Source organism: Lonchura striata, chromosome 2, assembly GCF_050655825.1.
Source record: "Lonchura striata isolate lonStrDom1 chromosome 2, ASM5065582v1, whole genome shotgun sequence".
Taxonomy (NCBI): domain Eukaryota; kingdom Metazoa; phylum Chordata; class Aves; order Passeriformes; family Estrildidae; genus Lonchura; species Lonchura striata.
The window spans coordinates 83,517,984-83,539,567 of record NC_140704.1 but is presented as its reverse complement, the minus strand read 5'-3'; the positions used below and the strand labels follow the sequence as shown (position 1 = coordinate 83,539,567).

The following is a 21,584-nucleotide window of genomic DNA, read 5'->3' as shown; positions in this document are numbered from 1 at the left end:
CACAAATCATGATACACTTGATGCATGAATTTTGGATGCCTGACTTCTGTAAGTATGAAGAGAAATGTTCTCTTTCTGTGCTTGGTCACTTTCCATCTTCCTGCTGGGTGTGTGGATTTGATGTTAAATGTCTCTACCAGCAGTTAGAATTTCTTCAGCTCTAGTAGTACACATTTGACAAGTCTTCTGTCCCTCCCTGATTGTAATGATTTTTCAGGTATTGAAGTAAGCCAGTTTGAATATAGTGGATTAGGCATTTAGACTGATCTTGATTCTAGATGTGTATATAAGATACTAATTCCAAGTTTTGTGTAGGGGAGACATTTGAATAGACATAAATAAGGAGCTAAGGAATTTATTCACAGTTAAGTGAAAAATTATATAGAAATGTAACAAAATCATTAGTAAACTTATATTGTGCTACCTTTAAGAAAATAAGAAAGACAAATACATTCCAAGGGCCTTTTTGCAATTTTGTTTTTATTAGTGGAGTGACTTTAAAATGTAATGACTTTTCTTTCATTTAATCCTGTGAAACTAACTTATTTCTCTCTAGAACACATATACGAATGCAGATAAGCTCCTAGAAGCAGCAGAGCAGCTTGCTCAGACTGGGGAGTGTGAGCCGGATGAAATTTTTCAAGCTGCCCATCAGCTCGAGGACCGGATACAGGATTTTGTCAGGCGTGTGGAGCAGCGCAAGATCCTGCTGGACATGTCTGTGGCCTTTCACACTCATGTTAAAGAGGTAAAACTTGCACTAATTGTGGTGATAACTTCAAGTTGTAAACCTGGTATTATCCAGTGTTGTTTTCGTTCTTAGAACCTTGCCACAGGACACCATGAAAACCTCTGCTCTATGATATGTTTTGGTTTGTAACCCACTGTGGGCTGGGGTAGTGTGTGGTTCTGCTTAAGGATTTTTAAAATTTGATTTTACTTTGATTTTTATTTTTTTACTTTCAGAGCCAGCTTTTACCTGCTTTGTTGCACAACTACACATGCTTGTTCAGTCTCAGGGGAGAGAGAAGGGTCATATCAGGAACTGGTACAGCTAAAAGTCACCATTGTGGAGGGAGATACTGTGCACTTTTGATTTTTTTTATCCAACCAACTCTCCTGTTGTTAGACTTACCAGACCCATGGTTGGAGAGACGTGGTTCAGGAGACCAAAATATATGGCAGAAGTACAAGTCTACTTAAGGCAACCTTGTTGCCCAGAGAGACTGTTTATTTCTCTGTTTTGCACATCACATTTTTATCTGGTATATTGAAAGTTCTTTGTAACCTAAAGATCTTATCTGATAAGGACAACGTTTTGCCTCATGTTTGCAATTTTTAGTCTTCTTCCAAGGTCACCAGGAAAAAGAAAAATCAGCTACACTAATTTTCAGTAAGATTAGCTTTTTATTCGAATTCAAAACACAGAATGTGAATTTATAAGTTCATGGGAGAAGATGGAACAGGCTAGAGAAAGAATAAGGACTTCAGCGAGGTGTTTTGGTTTTTGACAGTGTTAGGTTACTTGGTTTCTGTTTTGTGTTCATGGTAAATCTCCTCACTGTTCAAACTCAGTGAAAATATGAAGAGCTTCTGGATCACAGTGTGTCCTAGTGTGTCTTCCTTCCTTACACTGTACATTGCGAAATGGTCTGTTCAGTGGCAAAGTATAGTATTCAAAATAGCTTTTTCAACAAAACCTCCTAGAGGATAAGAGTGGAAGTTTTTTTCAGTGAAACATTTGCTTTGCACTTGAAGCAAAAGCACAAGGCACTTGGTCTTTGAAGGAGGTCAGGACTGAATTACTTTTAAGCTTTAGACATGGGTACATAGCTCCCCCATCAGTTTTCTGCTAGATGGTTCCTTTCCAATACTCTCACATAACTTACTTGTTCAAACAAAATATAAATGCTGTTTCATTGACTGTTCTTAGGGGGCAGCTTTTTTGTTTCATATTCTCCAGTAAATAGTACTGGTACTTATCTGTTACGAAGCACAGGAACAGTCAGCTGCTGAAGTGTGTTCATTTTTTTCATCTATATTTTTTCATTACCTGTTTCTCTTAGCATTAAAAACAACAGCTGGAATGGTATTTAAATAAAATACAGTTGGCTGTAGTGGTGAAAGACCAAGAGTGTAAAAGGATTTGCTTACAAGAATGAAAAAGCCCTGAAAGGCAGACTGATACGTGAGTCACTATTGAATAATTCTGGGAGGCTGATCCAGATGTGCTGGCACACTGCCACTACTCCCCTAGATAATAACTTTTATTGAAAAGAAAAAAAATATATATGTTCTGTATTTTGATTTATTTCTTTGGGAAAATGGCTATTACTTTGAGTCTGTAAACACACACAGTTGTTACTATGGAAGCCTCTTCGCAGTCCAGACTTTGAGGGAAAAGTACTATAGTGGCTGATGGGTTTTTTTTTGTTTGTTTGTTTGGTTTTTTTTTTGTTTGTTTGTTTGTTTTGTTTTGTAATATGAATGACCTTTATACCTAGCAATGCAAGAAAAAAAATTTAATACTACCTATTTGTGAAGGATGTATTTTTATATGCTTGTAAGGGAGTAAAGTGGGTGGCTCATATTTAGTAGACTAGACCTTGGTTCAGGTGGAAAGAAACAGCAAGTTCAAAGCTCTCCTGTGCTTACTGTATTCTCATCTATTTTCAAGAGCAAGTTGTTTGTTATCAAACGTGTATGGAGTGCTGAGAAGGCATCACAAAGCAGATAGAAGATAAAAATGCCCTAACCTGAAAGCCATCCATGCTTATTGGCAGAATTGTGTTCCTCCTGCAGGATGTGGGCAGTCACTGAATAAATTAGTGCATACCTGTAAGCAACATAACCTTTCTGCTGTATTGTGAAGAAATTAACGTGTACAGTTAGCTAGTGAAGAGAGGAATTCTAGCAGTAGGATAATAGGTTAGTTGTTGAACCAGAAGAAGATGCCTTAGTTCTTAAATAAATAAATACCTTAAAAAGAGCCCCAAAAAGCCCAACCCACCAACCAGTCAACCCCCAAAACACATAAAAACCCAAACAAAGCAAAACACCACCAATGCATTTTGCCCTTGAAGTATTCAGGGCAAATTCTGTTTCTAGTATATTTTTTTTGTGTTTTCCTGGTAAAAATATAGGCATGAAGAGTTAAACTCCTGTTTGTATGTGACAGTTTGGAGGGAGCTGCAGAGTTTAGGCAAGCTGAGTTGTTGGCTGAGACTTGGAAATCTGGCTCCGGTATCCTTCCAATCCCTTGATTTCTTTGAAGTAGGATGTTTCAGTATGTTTTATTCTTTTCCCCCAGAAATACTTCATGTTGAATGAATGCTTCTCATTTGGATGAAAGTATTCCATTACCACTTCTCCCCTGTAGATTCACATAACCCTTATACCTGATGCAGAATTTGCCTGCAATTTTTCTCCCCTTCTCTAGGAAGCAGCATCCCTTCAGTGACTGCCCAGTACTCTCACCTGTTCATGCTGAGTTTCTGCTTTCAACAGTGTTCTTGCCACAAAAAAATCTGAAAGTAACAGACTTTTGCTATCCGTATGCAGAGAGCAGCTGTGTGCTATGTGTGCAGCAGCCTGTTACGATGCACATGGAAAATACTGTCTGCTAGCCTTTCCAGAAGTTTTGTAGTGAGGTAGTTACAAGCTAGTAGAGCTCCCCGTGGCTTACAAATATCAAAAAACCAACATATAAGTTCTCAGACTCCTCACAGACTAACCTCAACAGACAACATTTTTCACTGGGGAGAAAAAAGAGCTATTCAGAAGTGTCAGAAATAAAGCGTTATGTAATGGTATCACTCATTTTGCTTAGTGGCGATCTGAGAAAATCAGTTGCTTGCTAATTGTAAATTGTGATCACATGCTGCTATCTTATTACTAGTTTTAAAATTGTAAGGTTGTGAATATTGATTTTTGGCTCACATACAGTGAGAAATTTCAATCTGTAAGCCAGACTCCTTAGTGAATGATGTACTAAAATTAAGCTGTGCACCAACAAGCTTTAAAAGTTTTGGAATCATAAATATCCCTGTCAGGAACTTTGCATTGGAATTACCGTGTCTTGACAGATTCCTGGCCTGAGGATAGGTAAGATGCAACTGAACTTCCGAAACAGACCATTGCAAGGTAGAACACTTACGGCTTTTGTGCCTTTGGATATTTTATAAGATGGTGAGGGACAAGGTGAGAAAAAAATTGCAGAGATAAAAGATAACACTTAAAGATAGCAGTAACAAATAAGCAGTTATCATAAAAGGTTGTGTGCAGAACACAGGAGCAGGTGTCTCAATAGTATCTGCTGTGAAGTGTATCACAGACTAGAGATGAACAGCATTTTGGTGTGAGTTCAAATTCTTCCATACACAGACATACACATGTGCGCACACACTCTCTCCAAAATGGCTCTCTCAGCATCTGTGAGTGGGAAGACTGAAATCCTCTCCAAGCCAGGTGTTTGTTGTCGTGCCAAAGAAGAGCAACAGATATTTTTTCCTAACTGGAGTCAAGTGTGGGAATGCAGATCAGGCTGGCTGTATGTGGAAGAGAATGAACTCTTAAGAGCCTGTTGGTTTTTTGCATATAACCTTTTGTGTGTATTCTGACAAGTTGATTATAAAATAGCACAGAGCGCTTTTTATGTAAACATAGTATGCTTAATGGTGTTACTAGAAGACATGACTCTACTTTTTTCATCTTAAACAAAACTTTGCTCCAGAATAGATTGAGTTGAAACAAACAGAAGGGAAGTGGAGTTGGCTGGATTTTCAGATACAAAGCCACCATTACCAAAATAATGAAACAGTGGTCTGTGCAAGCTTTGGTGGCATCATTTTGAGGGTGCCTGTGCAAGGGAGGGCAGAGGAGGCCTTGCTCTGGCCACAGTGCTGCCCATTCGTTCACATCTACCTGGGAGGCATGTGCCTTTGATTCAGAAAAGCTTGTTGGTAATAGTCTCGCTTTGTCTCACAACTCACTGCTGGAAATACATTTTGCTCTGCACTGCACAATATGGGAGGATGTCCATAGCACAGCCTTGCATTAATTTTGTCTCAAGGTAGACCCTGAGGTGACAGACCTGCTTTTTTGGTTGCATGTCCCTTCTGGGTATTTTACCTTTCTGTGCTGGTAGTCTACAGCTTAAATTTGGATGTCACAAAAAAGGCTGCTTTCTCCCCTGCATGCCGTTTCCAGCAGCAGAACATCTCTTGAATGTTCCCATCTAAGTGTAAAGGCTTTCTCTATTTGGCTCATGCATCTTTAATATTTTTATTGTGTTACTATAGCACAGCAATGATAAGTGTCTGGTAAAATATATGAAGTGCAGTGCATTCTGGTCAGTATTTTGATACTGCTGCTCATCTTGTGAGAGTTGTGGAGGACACTTTTAAATTGGAAATGAGAAACACTTTCAATAGCTACACACTCAAGTGTGTAGTGGCTTACTGCTGGTAGGACTGGAATTCAGTTTCCCAGCACAGCTTTTCATCTCTCTTGAGTTTTTTAATACTGGTAGCTTCTTTGCTTGGAAAAAAGGATGAAATTTAAGTCCCAGTGCTACTGAAATAGCTCTGAGTGCTTGACAAAACTGAGGCAGAAGTAGGCCTTTATTATGCTCTATTAAACTATGTATAGACATTTTTCTCTTGTTCAGTTAAGAAATAGGGCAAATGTTAACAGGGTAGTAGTAGTTGATGTAATTTTACGAACATGTGGGAAACTTGGTTTTGCTGCAAGGATGAATTAATTTTGAATCAGAAATTAATTCCTTTATAACCATAGGATAGATAGGGGTATTTGAAGCTTTTAAAGATAATTATATCTAATTAAAAAAAAAAATGCAGGCATTTAACATCTTAAATGTCACTGAAAGGCCCTTGAAGACAAACCCCCCAGGGTGTTTAGCATCTTAAGGTTTTTGTTTTTAAAAAGATGCATTTCTTTATGCACTGCATATCCTCAAAGCCAAAGCTTACAGGCAGACATACACCCATCAGCCCCTTCCTATGCCTAGTTAGGGAGCACCATTGCAGCATTTGGCCCTGTAAAATAATAGGTCCTTCGACAGTATGTGGTAATGCACATATTGCAACACTGTGCTGGGGGACAGGGACAGAAAGAGGAATTTGCAGTTTTACACAAAGAAACCGTGTGCCTTTCTGTGCCTGAGCCTACTTAAAAGGCAGATTGCATATCCAAAAGCCAGTATTATAAAAATGAAAAAATAACTTGTAAAAAAGAGTGTGATGTATATTTTACCCTAATAAATAACCCTGTGCTCTTGGGTGAAGTATTTACTCAAAAACAATTGTTCTCTCTTTATATTCAGCAATATATAGTAGGGTTTTATTTAACTGCAGTCGTTCAGGAGATTGCAGAGATGGGACTTAAATGGATAGAGGCCCATGATGGAAACACTGAAACTTCCAGGATGTTGCAGACAATTGAACTAATACCATCTCAGTGACTAATGGCATGCTCCCCAGAACTTAGGAAAGAGGTAGTACAGGATGCAGGCTCATTCAAGCAGATGTTTCTTAGTCTGTGCTATATTTAGATCAAGAAAAAAATCTGCCAAGTGAAACATTTGCCTGTCAGGGATTCAGAATTTTGTTTCTCTCTCTAATGTTAATTCTGATAAGATGCAAAGAGCAGATGAAAAGAGGACAAGAACCTCCTTCTGTGACTGGATTGAATTTTGTATGCAGTTTTTCTCACTGTATGTTAGAGCTGTCTTGCCGCTGGATAAAGTTCTTACTGAGATCAGAGGATTTGATGGTTTGTTTAGGGATCTTCATGCTACTTCTTTTACAAAAAAATAGAAAAAAACATGACTGGAAGTTGCTCAAAAGTTCACACTGAGAGAAAGTTAATAGTTTTTTTTAATGATGAATTTGTGTTTTTTTCCCAACGGATTTTTGTTGCCAAGCTCTCTTTTATGGAATAATATGTTACTCCAGAAAGTCATTGCATTGTAACATATGTAATTCTGCACTGCTGAATGTGTATGGGTAAGCTCTAATCTCTGTTCACCCCCTCCTCTAAACTCTTTCATTTCTTTAAGCTTTGCTGTGCAACGTTGTACCGTCTTCAACCTTAATTTTGTATCTGAAAACAAGGTAATTTATGTAATTTCCAATATATCCAGGATTCATTCTGGTTTGAAAGCTGCAGAGAAGCCAGCTGGCTACTGCCACCCATTAAGAATTCAGTTTCTTTCAGTGCACTGCATGAATTTCTATCCAGTTTTAGTAACCTGACAGTTTTAATCATCTGTGGTGGCTTTCTCATAACTTTTGTTTATAAACATCTAGATTATTTTGAGGGGAAGATTTTTGTCAGAAACTTACTTGGTGGAAAAATGTAAAACATTTATTTGGTAATGTATTAGAATAACTTCTGCTATGGAAGCATCACAGAGCTATTTAGTCACTTAAATGGCTTTACTTGTTCCACTTTCAACAGCGTATGAATCACAGCTAGGCAAGTAATGCATACTAATTTGTCTCCTTCTCTTTCTGCACTTTTCATAAAATGTTTTTGCTTCCCAAGCAGTGCACAATTCAGCTCATGGGCTAGGCAAACGCAAGGTATTTTTGAGCTCTTCGGTACCTTGGGGGCTAGATACCATGTTTATAGCGATGCCATGCTGACCAGGCACTGCGCCAGTCAGCGTCACACTTGGTTGTGCTGGTGCCCATGTCCTTTTGCTCAAGTCAGGTGGTGTTACCTTGAGCTGGCTGTGCAGAGGGAAAGGTCTGCATGCCCTCTATTGGCTTGGTCTCCAGCATCCAAGGTGAGCTCTGAGGGAATTATTCATATGCACAGAACCTCACCAGTCCAGTACTTGTAGGTTTTGTTGCTTCTGCTAGATCTCCAACCAGTTACAGAAATGGCTGAAGTGTATATGAAGAAGAAGAAATGAAGAGGTGAGGTGTGTTCCTTGTAGGGGTCTGACACAGCTCAGCTGCAGAAGGCATGTTGTTTAAAATTGAAGTGGCTCTCAGACCTATCTTGAACTGCAGTACAGGTACTTCTGAGGGACCCAGGGGGCAAATTGATAGCGTCTGAGAGACTCAAAATTAATCTCAGGTCCTCTGTAGTAAATATCTGTGTAAATTGGGCCTTTTGTAGGCAGCACAGTCAGTATGGAGTGTATGTAAGCATGTAGAACCAGCAATGTCTTCCAGCTGGCACTGAGCACATTGCAGAAAACAACAGTGTTGCTCTCAAGTGTCTGTATCTGCACAGTTGCAAGTTGTACTGTACAGCTCATTTGGAAGGTCTCTGACTCAATACCCTATTTTTATGGTTCAGTCATAAACTTCACAAGCTAAGAGAGGAATAAATACGTGTCCTTTGGGCACCGAGTAAAATTTTCGGGTTATATTTTCCAGCTTCTTGCTCTTAATTTTCATTCATTTCTCAGTTGCATTCCGAAGTACACATTTGAAAAAAAACCAAAAAACTGGATGCTGCATTGGGTTATGCTGGAATGAATGTTGATGAATGCTTCTGACACACTTGTAAAGTTCTATTGATTTGTGATCCTTTTAATAAGAAAGACTGCTGTGCTGTGGTGTTTACAACTGTGGAGTTGCATTCAGGTTTGTGACAAGCATTGTCTTTGAAGCATTTGAGTAGTCAGAATAACTGTGTATGAAGAGATAGTTCTGGTTTGGGGAGGAGAGGGTAGTAGATTTGTAGAAAAGAGTCTGGCTAAATCTCATTAGTTCATCTCGTGAAAACTTAGCCTATAGGTTGGTTTACTCAAAACCTACAGGAGGCATATACATCTATGAGATACCAAAACTGGCATTTGATTTAAAAAAAAAAATTTCAAAGGAACTAATTAATCAAGACCTGAAATCGTTCACTGAGTTTTCTATTTTACTGTATTAGTTAGGAAACCTTTATGATCAAAACATACATGTACAAAGAACAGCATGAAGTGGCTATTTCTGTAGAAAATGCTTAGCAGAGAAATAAAACATTCAAGTTTCTCTCTTTTGAATTTAAGCCAGTTTTGATTGCTTAGTTATGTATTTTAACAGTGTTAACATTTCAATTAGATTCAAATGTCTCTAAAATTTTCAAAGGCAGAGATTAAAATGTTGCCAGAAGACCTTAATACTTTTGATTGGATCAGAGTTACTCTTTTGGGATAAAAAACAAATTCTTGTTCTTGGAATAGCAGCATTCAAGATGAGATGGTAAAAGAGACAGGAGGGACTGGGTTTGAATGCTTCCTGTAAGAGAGCTGTTCCACTGTGATGTTGGTGCTGCTCATGGGAGTGTTGCAGGACACAGCCATGCTCCTGCTGCTTTTTTTCAGTTCCACAATAGATGGCTAATGGTTTGCTGTTGACTGACTTTCACAACAGTGCTTAGGATGCAACAGCTTCCATCATGAAATGTAGGGTTCATGTTACCAGCAGTGATACCTGTCCAGCATATACCTAGGGATTTTTGTGTAAGCCATGGTGCATGGGCATTTTTGAGCAGGGATATGTGCACATGGGAAGCAGGAAGGAATAATGTCAAATTAACTGGTAGAATTGCTTATGATGATTTTTGTTGAAATAGTGTGAAACTCAAATGTAGAAGGCAAATACCATCATGATAGAACAATAACTTCTCACATCTGATTTGTCTCTGTACTTTGTTTTCTGAAATGCCCTTTCCTTTTTTTGAAGGCAACTGAAAAGTGTGATGTTGACTGTGTGCAGTGTCAGCCTGGCAGTGCAAATTTGATGGTGGCTACAATCCTTCCTTCCTTCCTTCCTTCCTTCCTTCCTTCCTTCCTTCCTTCCTTCCTTCCTTCCTTCCTTCCTTCCTTCCTTCCTTCCTTCCTTCCTTCCTTCCTTCCTTCCTTCCTTCCTTCCTTCCTTCCTTCCTTCCTTCCTTCCTTCCTTCCTTCCTCCCTCCCTCCCTCCCTCCCTCCCTCCCTCCCTCCCTCCCTCCCTCCCTCCCTCCCTCCCTCCCTCCCCCTTCCTGCCTCCCCTCTCTCGCAGAGTATAACCATAGCATTTCTCTCCCAGGGACTCTCGCACAGAGCTGCAGATGGGATTCTCACTATGAACTCTGAGCTGCTCAATCAGATACGCTCAGTTCTGTAGAAGCAAAATGGGGAAGAAAGGGTGACTTAGCAACACGGATAAAGCTTTCCTGGTATTTCCAAGAAGCGAAAACCTGTTTTGAAACAAAGGCTTGTGTTCATTAATATGAGGATGGGATTTTTCTATGAAGAAAAACAAATCCTCTTTCTTCCTGCCACCTCAGTCTGTTTTCTCTTATCCAGGGAGATGGATTTGGAATAGTTGACTGCCTGATCCTTGGGTTTATGTTTCTTGCTTTTTCCCCTTTCCTTTAGCTGTGGACGTGGCTTGAAGAGCTACAGAAAGAATTGCTTGATGATGTCTATGCTGAGTCTGTGGAGGCTGTCCAAGACCTGATTAAACGTTTTGGTCAACAACAACAGACCACTTTGCAGGTTACAGTCAATGTCATAAAAGAAGGAGAAGATCTCATACAGCAACTAAGGTAAAACATACTTTTATTTAAATTTCTCCTGGTGTTTATCTGATGCTCTGTGAGGTTCTTTCTATTTTCAGGGTAGAGATGAGTACAAGATATTTCCTATTAATAAAACTTGTAAATGTTAGGACTACAGGGATCTCTCATGCTGTACCGATGGTCTCTAAACATCTGTTTACAGGAAGCTAAGCTTATAAACACTGCTGCCACAAGAAGGAGATTTTGTTGACATAAGCTACCTTTTTGATAGAAGCAGTTATGTATTTTTGTAGTCTGACATGCTGGGCTCCACTGCATTTTGAGTTCTGAGCAGTAGCCTTTTTATAAAGAGACACTTTACTTTGTCTTGCATACTGACAAGTAACTTCATTGTAGTAAAAGCCAAGTTTCTGATCCATTTAATTCAAAAATGATCTGAATACATATCTTTGGTTCCCAGCTGCTCTGGTATATGTCTCCTTTGCTGCAGGAGATTAACAGATCTGAATTTGCAGGTTTTATACTGAGGTAAAAGATTAAGTATTCTTTAACTAATTTTGATTTCCTGTTCTTGCCAGGAAGATTCAGTAAAGTAAATAGTTATCATACGCTACTTCCTTTTCACAGTGGCAGCATTTGTCTCTGCTTTTAAATTTTATCCTTCCTGTGACTAGAATGTATTTACATGTTGAATTGGGCAAAAAATGAAGATAATTAATTTCCTATTTTTTTTTTTAAGTACTAGAACATAGTTCGACTTTTTATTTACAAAGATGTACAGATGTAACTTTCATGCAATATGGTTTGCAACAACTTTATCTGAAGCAGGCTTATATCTTGTGGTCATGTATAGTGTCCAATTGTTTGGGTTTTTTTTTTTAATATTGCTCTTTTTCTTCCCCCTCCTCTCTCTGTGCTTTGAATAGGGATTCTGCCATTTCTAGTAACAAGACCCCCCATAACAGCTCCATCAACCACATAGAGACAGTTCTGCAGCAGCTGGATGAGGCCCAGTCTCAGATGGAGGAGCTTTTTCAAGAACGCAAGATCAAACTTGAGCTGTTTCTGCAGCTCCGCATATTTGAAAGAGATGCAATAGATGTGAGTGTTTGCTCTCAGACTAGCACTGCATGCATTTCTCGTCTTGTGTAGGATTGTTTATGCTGAGATTGTGTAGTTGCATTGGCATGTGGCTCAAATGGCTGATACACTTAATTCTTACCTGCACTAAGGCTTTTGTCCTGTGTATGAAAATGTCAGAAGAGCTCAATGCTCAGCAGAGCTGAGCTTTTTGATTGGCTCTTGGTGCATCTTCAAGCAAATGTTAGGTAAAATCATAATGCATCAGTTACTTCATCCGTTAAGTTTCGCTTGAATATCAAACTACCTTGATAGAACTAATATGCCTGCAGTTAATGTGAATAGAACTTGCAAGATGGTTTCGTACAAACCCTCTAAACTGATGCTTTGTAGTAACAATCCTCTTCCTTTTCAAAAGCAGCAGTTTTCAGTTGGCAGCTGCAAGTGGTATTTGAAATTCTATCTTAATCACTGAGAATGTTCTATGGGCTGTCATGTTTTAAAAATATAATTCTTTTCCACCTCCAAAAATAAATTCAATAGTAGTTGTAGTGCTTCACCCCTGCAAGACTTCTAGAATTTTTGAGCCTGCCTAAACTTTGAAGGGGAGTTACAACTGATCAGTTGAAGAGTTTCTGTTTGTGTGCAGAATCATGTACACAGACATGAACTTAGATTAGCAGAGTTGCATTTAAAAACTTCAGCTAAGTTCATAGGACTTCCTAAAACTACTAGTGCTGTACACAGTGACTGAAACAAGTTGGTGCCTAATAAGGTTCAGGGTTATTATTGGTAAATGATCTTCTTTGAATGCATAACAACTTACCTCAAAATTCTGAATACCAGGAATTAAAATTTTGAGTTTGCCCCTTTGCTTGTAGGTTTATTACGAATATAAAGGTAAAAGAAGCAGTCAGCAGGGAGCTTCTCAGGTTTTTAGTGGTAGCATCCTGGGTTTTTAGTGTTTTGGTTTGGGTGTTTCTTCCCCTTCTGAAAATCAGGATTTGATGTCATGGTTGAAGTCTGGTTTAGCTGTGATGACTGTTAGGGGCAGTGCAGAAATAGGCAGACACAGTTCCTTGATCCTTACGCACAGAGGAAGTGAGAGTGTGTGCTCTACAGTAATAACAATTCTGCTGTAAAGGAAACTAAGGTGGTTTTTTTTTCAATTTTGCAATTCACACTGGTCTGCAGAGAGTTTTCTACCTTGACTATGGGAAAGTAGCTTTTTTACTTTGATCATGTGAGAATAGCTATCTCACATATGCTTACAATCTTTGCAGGAGTGATCAACAGCACTTGATGTCTCTCGGATGTTCTCAGAGCACTGTTTTTTGAAGGAATGGCAGCTCTGTGGGGCAGTGCATACCAAGAAAATTAATGGCTTAAAGGTTTGAGTGAAGTTCACTATTAAGTTGATTGCTCTCTGTTTTAGGTTACATAAGCCAGGATTCTACAGCAGCAAAAGGCTGTTTGCAGAAGCCCTGCTTTGCAGATGTGTTCTAATCCTTCAGTTCAGGACAGCATCTATATAGGTAGGAGTACTTCTGGTACTGCTACTTGGTGATGCCCATAGGATTTTGCATCGGAAAGCTGCAAACCCTACCTTCATAGAATAGAATATACTGAGTTGGAAGGGATCCACAAGGATCATCAAGTCTAACTCCTGACCCTGCACAGGACATCCCAAGAGTCAAACCATGTGCCTGGGAGTGTTGCCCAAACAGTTCTTGAACTCTGTTAGGCTTAGTGCTGTGACCACTTCCCTGGAGAGCTTGTTCCAGTGCCCAACCACCGTCTGGGTGAAGAACCTTTTCCTGATATCCAACATAAACCTCCTCTAGCTCTGCTTTGTGTTGTTTCTTTGACTCTGGTCACTGTCATAAGAGTGAAGATGTTGGTACCTGCCCTTTCACTTCCTCTGGCTGTTGAAGACTGCAATGAGATGTCCCCTCAGTCTCCTCTTCTCCAGGCTGAACAGATCAAGTGACCACAGCTGCTCCTCATACAGCTTCCCCTCCAAAGGCTTCACGATCTTTGTAGCCCTCTTTAGGATTCTCTCTAATAGATGAGTGTGTTATTTATATTATAATGCCCAAAGCTGCACACACTTGACAGGTCTTGCTTTTTCTAAACCTAACACTTGGCGTGCTTTACATTTTGCCACATACAACATAAAGCAAAGCACCACTTAGCTTGTTGAAAGAGTTGGTATAGTTTGTCTATATCGGTTAGAAATAGAAATCATGCCTATTTTTGTTGGATGGAGAGTCCTTCAAGGAAGAAAATGGCCCTGGCTGCAGAGTGACTTCAGCAAAATGTTGATTGTTTTGCTGTCTCTGTACCATGTCTTCTCTGCTTCCTCAGCAAAACACATTTTGTTGCAGTGGGTGCTGGGTGGCTGCGGCAGGGGCGCGACCGTCTCCCTGCGAGCTCTGCAATTCCCAGTTATCAGCAGGTCCAGCGCAGGGACAGACAGCGATGACACGGGTCTTGGGGTGGAACAAGATGGGTTTATTCCTGGGCTCCCAGACACGACTTGGGTGGGGGGGGGTGAACAGAAGTTTTTATACAACAACTCCGGAGGAGGGTGAGGATATGGTAAGAGAGAAGTATAAGGTGGAGCAAATAGCTTATGAGCCTATCAGGGAAAATGGGGGGGGGGGGGGCAATAATACAAAGTAACAAATGGGGTGTCGAGGGCAACAAGACAGACACAGAACTCTGTGGAGAAAGGGTAGGGATAGGGAGGATTGACAACTTCGAAGGGAGGAGGTTAGGGAACAGCTTGGGAAAATTGGCAACTAGGAAAGGGAGGGGATTAGGGAGGAGAACAGGGGGCAAACATCTATTCAAAGCAAAACACACCACAACAACACTTCTCTTTCCCCTCTCCCTGAAGGCAGACATCTGTTTGGAAACTTCCAGGAAGAAAATTTGGGGCTAGTTCCAGGTCAGTTGTTTGAAAGCAAAAGCTCAGCTGAAGTAACTTGATAATGAGGAGGAGCCAGATGCCAGCTGGAATTTGCAGACCTTGTTTTGACCTTCTCCTTCCTCCAGGATTTTGTGTGACTGGTCCAGTCAATTAAGACTTGGCTGTAGGGGCAGTTAATTCAGGGGAGCATCCTGTGAGGACAGCTTTTCTCAAAGGCAAGTAGTGTTTCCAGCTACTCTTAGTGATTGCAAAATTACACAGGCTATAATGGGACAAAGGGTTCCCCTAGCACTGCAGCTGTTCTTTTGGGGACAGTGGTGAGACTTGCAGTCAGGGTTAATTCCCTTCTTCTCCTTACTCTTCCCTTGTAATCTGCTGATAAAATACTTAATTTCTTTTGTCCTACAACTTTTCAGATACTCATGCTCTTCTGAAATGGGTGTAACTGCAGTACTGCCTCTGTTTTTCCCCTTGCTCGTGGCATATAAACTTGACCTGCTCTATCTTCACGATGATTTTTAATGTCATTGTTGGTGAGCTATTTGAAGGACTCCTTTGTAAATGCCCATATTAACTAAAGGCAAGAATGAGCAAAATAATGTAGGTGAAGATTCCCTTGCTAAGTGTGATTAGAAGCATGAGGAAGGTGTGTGTGAACCCAGTGGGATGATAACACTGGTGGCAAGGTACACAGTCTGAAATGTGTTTATCTCATCTGTGTCTGAGCATTTTTGCCTCTCTGTAACTTATGTGCCTTGAGGCCTGTGCCAGGCCTCTACACAGAGCATAACACACACTTTTCAGCTCACAGCTTTATCTCAGCTCTATTTTTGGACCATACTTACAAGATGCCTGTTTAATCACACTGCTGAAAAGGCAAGTATGTAAAATGCTGGGGGTACCACAGAGACCTAACTTTTCTCTCTTTCCCATTTATCCCCCTTTTTTTTTTTTCTCCTAAGCACATAATATTTACTGGGTCTTGTTGAGCACTCATTTGATACCATGAATGGTAGACAGTACTGAGAAGAGACCTGTGGGTCTTTATTTCTTTCCCACTCAGTGTGAAAGAGTCTGCATCCCTTCCATATTATACCCTGCTTTGTTTCCTGTCCGTGTTTCTTTTACATTTAACAGAATGTAGCAATGTCAGGCAGCTCAGAATCTGCACCAGAAACTTCTTGAACACATGCTATGGTAAATTGTTAGCCTGTGTTTATGCTGGGTTGTCCATTTCCTGAGAGCAATATGAATTTGTGATTCAGTTACTTTAGAATTCTGTTAGTCATTTGCTCTGTTTGTTTAATGCTGATTGTCTCAACAAAACTTTACAAAGCAAAATGGGAGCCTGCTTACTTTGAAAGTGTTGCCTGTAAAGCAAAACTTTAGAGGAAGCACTGAAGAGTGTGGGCAGAGAGGGCTAAGTGAATGCTATTTCTATATTAACTCTGCCTTCAGATTTGCACAGTGGGTGCAATGGCTGAAATAGACCACTTTGCACCACCTAATTACTGCTGATAAAATATGAGGAATACTGCCCTTGTTAGGAAACTTCTCTGTGATGGTCATTGACTACTTAGCTTTTGAATCAGTGTGGAAACATACTAGCATTATTTATTTGAATTGTGGGCATTCTGCTCTTTTAATGGGGAAAGGAAACTTACTGGTCTTGTTCAGAGTGTTTCAAACTGCTTTAAACAGTGTGTGTGCCATGATCCTAAGCCTGAGGTTGGTTGTATCAAGTAGCATGGGAAAAGCTACAATTCTTACTGGCTGTTCGTGGCTGTTATTTGGAGGCACTATGAGTGAAACTTCTTAGCTGAGGTGACACAGTTTTGAACCCTTGAAACTACTTGTTTTTCTTATCAAGTAAAGGGAATCTTAGGAGCTAGTGACTACAATCTATTTCATTATTATAACAGTACTGACACAGTCACACCAGTGCCATATTGTGAGCTTACTGTGTTTATTACCGCTTAAATTCATAGTAAAAGAGATAAGGTTTAGCATCTGTTCTGAAGGAGGATGGACTGGCTTTCCTTTGAAACAGTGTCATAAATGTGCCATGTTGAATCTTAATCCTGGTGGTGTTTAAAAAGATGATGTTTTGATTGTGGAGTTTTGCAACTTTTTTTAATGCTCAGATTTCTGTTTGACAAACTCCAACTGCTCCAACTCCAAGATATTTCTTTTGAGTGTTGTTAACTGACATGGATGAAAATAAGATGGTAAATCTGTTTTCTTAGAACTTTCCAACTTCCCTAGTGCAGTGGATGAAGAAACAAACATCAGATTACCTCCACTGCTTTTAATAATAAATGAACACAAAGTTTCAGAGAGAAGCTGTGAAGAGCAGAGCTGAGATGCACAAGAGCAGGAAACAGGGATAGCTGAAAATAAGCAATTTCTCTGGCTGGACTGTCAGGAAAACCTGAAATTTCTTTAAAATTTCAGGTCACTTAAGAGAAAGTGAAGAGCAGAGGAAGGTGATAAGACGTGCTGGGCATGGACCAAGTAAAAAGGAAATGAAGGGAACTTGTTAAGGATTTTGTGTGAGGGGAAGCCTGTTTGTGTGTTCAGAGGGAAAACCACTCACAATGCCTAAAATAGAGACTGTGTGATGTTCAGAGCACATGGAAGATGAAAGGAACTTCAAGCAGTGCTAAAAGCCATGTCCTATCTATCTTCCTGAATACTTTGGTCATCAGTTTTTCTGTTTTCAGTGTTACCCCGGCACTTGAGTTTCTCCCTGTTTTCACTTCTCTAGAGGTAGCTGAACAGGATTAGGGATTGCAACATTATTTGTTTGGTATCTCCCATTATGACATGGTGTAAAACTCAAATACTTAGTGATTCGAGTGGAATTTTTTCAGAACACCTTTAAAACAGGAAGTAATTCACTGGTGCCACAATATTAATATTAATTGCTTGATGTGTCCATTTTTTATGGCATCATGTGAGCAGAATGGAGAGATTGTAGCAAACTACAGAAACTTTCTAATCTCTAGTTCTGCTTTTTTTCTAGAAGGCCTGTTTTCCTGGAATTTCTCTTGTCATTTAACTGTCTCACTAACTTTGGAGCTATTACAGCCACTTGAAAAGGGGTAGTGGCATCTTTCTTTTGCTGACAACAAATGACTTTGGTTAAGTATTTATGCACTTAGATACTTGATTGCTAATGCCCATTAAGTCAGGTCCTCTTTTTGTTGTGTCTTGCTGCATAAACAGGTACTTTCTTCTCATTTAGCACCATTCACATGAGTTTGCCCTACTTCTGAAATCGTAGAACACTGGAACTAAGCCATAGTTGTTTCTTGATATCTATAATTTTGCTTTCCCAATGAACTGCAGTAGTTGGTGATAAAACGGTGCTGAAAATTCTGGAAAAAATTGATTATTGCCTTGAGGGCAGTCAAAAAAAGGTCTGTTAGACTCTTTTGAAGTAACTGGTGCATTTGTGCCATATAAATTTGACCCACGTTAATAATGAGGATTGTAAGCACTATGTGTTAGCCTTAAAACCAGTTTTATACCCTAATTAAAAGGAATATTTTATATTTCAGATAGGCTTTGCAATATGATTTGGAAAACACACTTTCGTGGACAGACAAGTAGAACTGTTGTGATACATGTGTTAAAAAACCCAAAAACTTTTTTTAGCTACCTTCTTAGGACATCCTACAGTGAATAATAAAATCCAGAATTAAAATGTGAAAACTGAAGTGTAGGTGAAGAATATCAACAAGCAAATTTAGTTCTAACATTGCAGTAATATTATTGTAAAGTATGCCTTTTGGTTTTGCTGGATTCGATGGGTACCCAGCCTTTTGTGGTAAGTGCTTCTCAGTTGTCTGGCAGAACTCAAAGGTGCATGTGGCCTGATGCTTCATGCCCACAGAAGGATAGAACTGGCTTTCTTGGAAAAGGGCTCAAGATTAGAATAATTGTAAAATCAGCTGGCTGTTGATGTGTGAATTATTACTTGATGCACTCTGAAGAATTAAGAAGGTGTTCCAGATCCACATTTTCCTTTAAAAGTGGAGATAGAAACATGTTAACTTCATCTGTTTCACAAGTAAAGTGTTGATGGAGCACCTTCAATAAGCCAGGAATGCCCATAGTGTTGCAAGCACTGGTTGAAGAACTGTAGCAGTTCTCAAAGAGGTTCCTTTGGATTGTTTGCCAAAATCTAAATTCCATGCTAAGATAGCCTGTGTCTGAGCCATGTCAAATACGATCACTGATATCAATCAACAGTGAGCAACTTGAGTTCCCTACCTCAATCATCAGTGCAACATTGGAAATAAACTGTTTTCTGTTGTGTAATGGGTAATTGAACCTGGTCTCCTTCCTTTTTCCCCCAGATAATTTCAGACCTAGAGTCTTGGAATGATGAGCTCTCTCAGCAGATGAATGACTTTGACACTGAAGATCTTACAATAGCAGAACAGAGGCTCCAGCATCATGCAGACAAAGCCCTGACCATGAATAACTTGACTTTTGATGTCATCCACCAAGGGCAGGATCTGCTGCAGTATGTCAATGAAGTACAAGCATCTGGTAAGATGGCTCCTTTGTGCTATTCCAGGCAGTGGCTTTCTAAGAATTATCCAGTTGTCTCCTCGTAGGGTGTGTGAAAATAACAGGGATGCTGGTTGACTGTAGACTGAGGACATGTGGACTCCATTATACTCAAATCATTCAGTGGTGTTCATAAGAACAAACTGGTACTGCTGCACGTAATGTCATCAGAGTTGGAAACACCTGAAGGTGTTTAGTTTTTAAAGAAAGGGATTTCACTCAGGAAGTCAGTAAAATTAGAGTAAATAAGGGAACATTAGTTTTATAGGTAGTCAGTTCAATACAGTCAAGAAAAGATTTTCAGCTTTCAAGTAATGTCTTCATTTTTTGTTCCTTATGCCCCTTTATTTTATATTTTTCACTGTATATGATTGCATAGGGTAAGTATCAGACTTTAAAAACACCCCGATATTGCACTTCTTAAGAGTGCAAACCCCTATACTCATGTAAGCAAATCCTCCAAGGATTAGGTTGAATTTGGAGAAGGAACTAAGAAATGAAGTGTAGAACAGTGGAGATGGCCAGTTTGTGTGGGAAACTTTGCGAGTCAGTCCTTTCCGACCATCCCAACTGCAGGTGTGGAGCTGCTTTGCGACAGAGACGTGGACATGGCCACTCGCGTGCAGGACCTGCTGGAGTTCCTGCACGAGAAGCAGCAGGAGCTGGATGTGGCGGCGGAGCAGCACCGCAAGCACTTGGAGCAGTGCGTGCAGCTGCGACACCTGCAGGCAGAGGTCAAGCAGGTACGGCCCCAGTGCCCCCGGCAGCCGTGCCCTCCCAGAGAGCTCTGCTCCCAAAAACACGCGCATAAAGTCTGTCCTTGGGAGCAGGGGAGGACTTTGGTCACCTGAGAAACTTCATCTTTGGCTAATATTAAGTGTGTTATTTTTAACTTGCATCAACGGTTGATCTTGTTGCAAGGGTCTAGAGCCCAAGTCCTATGGGAGCAGCTGAGAGAGCTGGGGATCGTTAGCCTGGAATAAAGCAATCTCAGGGGGGACCTTATCACTCTCTGCAACTACCTGATAGGAGGGTGTATCAAAGTAGGAGTTGGATTCTTTACCCAGGTAACAAGTGATAGGACAAGAAGGAAAGTCCTCAAGTTGTGCCAGAGGAGGTTTAGATTAGATCTTAAGAAGAATTTCCTCACTGAAGGGGTTTTTAAGCACTGGAACAAGATTGATGGAGGCACCATCCCTGAAGATATTTAAATAGGCATGTAGATGAGACACTGTGACATGGGCTTTAGTGGTGGACGTGGCAGTGCTAGGTTAACGGACTTGATGGTCACAGAGGTTTTTCCAACCTGAGTTGTGATATTCTGTAGATACAAGTCAAGTATTTGAAGTATAGAGTGATTTGAGCTAATGTTAAACTCATACTTTTACCACATCTGCATGGTGATGAACAACAATGCTCAGTCAAAGGCCCTACACACTGACCTAATACTTTCTGGGTCTATTGTTTGAAGCATCTACAAATAATGATAAAATAATATAGAAGAAAAGCAGTTTTGCTTTTCCTGGCAGTGAAGTAGCAAGTTTTAAGGTCTTCATCTGGTACATATGTAAACCTTTGATGATTTTAGATGTGGGAAAAGCCACTGAAGTAGGTGAAAGTTTAAAAAATAAACAAGACAATAGAAAAGGTAAGAGTTTTTTTTTTTTTATCTTGCTCACATTTGGCAGCATCACAGAAGTTTTCTATATTCTGTTGTATTACTGTGGCCTATAATGAGACTGAATGACAACTCCCAAATTGAAAAGTAATATGAGAGGGATCCAGCTAGGAGTAGGAGAAATGAATAGAAGGTTGCTCTACAGTAGCAGATGCAAAGTTTCTGTGTGGAATTGGATTAAAGGAATGCAAGAAACTGTTAGTTGCCTGCTATTAGTGCAATATAGGCATCAGTCAAAAACTTGATGTTCTGTTTCAAGACTTTGCATACTCTACTGCACTGTGCTGTATCTGCCTTAGCACTTATTCATCTTGGTAAGTGCAGATTGCAAATTCTTCTTTCCACGTGAGTAATGGTTGAGATAAAGTTTTTGCAGACCAGGATAGTTTCTGTACTCAGTTGCATTTTATCTTGAAAATGAAGGAAAATAATGCACATCTGCAAAGGAAGGTAAAAATTAAAAGAAATAATGCCATCTGAGGCACTCTCATCCCTTTATGGTATGTCAGTGGGTTTGGGTGGGATGGGTTAGTAAGAAAAAAAATTGTTAATTTTCATGATACTGAAATAGTATTCAATAAAAGAACAGAATGTAGCAGTTTGGTAATATTTAATATATTAAGAGACACTAAGTAGTTACTTATACTGCATGCTCCCACAATAAAGTGAGTGCTTTGGTCCACTAGCTTTGTTTGTGTGCAAGTTAACTATTACAAGAAAGACACGTGTCATTTTAGCACAAACAGGCAGATTATGGATTTTAGGGGAATGCCCCTAGTG

At 39.8% G+C, this 21,584-nt stretch overlaps 1 protein-coding gene across 1 annotated transcript in view; it reads left to right on the top strand.

Moving 5' to 3' along the window:
* Window positions 1-21,584, top strand: part of TRIO (trio Rho guanine nucleotide exchange factor) — a 246,193-nt gene that overhangs the window by 114,574 nt on the left and 110,035 nt on the right. The window contains exons 11-15 of the mRNA XM_021528950.3: window positions 557-748; window positions 10,388-10,557; window positions 11,457-11,631; window positions 18,910-19,105; window positions 19,703-19,869. Of these exons, the coding sequence (XP_021384625.3) occupies window positions 557-748; window positions 10,388-10,557; window positions 11,457-11,631; window positions 18,910-19,105; window positions 19,703-19,869 (900 nt within the window). The remainder of the gene's footprint in view (window positions 1-556; window positions 749-10,387; window positions 10,558-11,456; window positions 11,632-18,909; window positions 19,106-19,702; window positions 19,870-21,584) is intronic.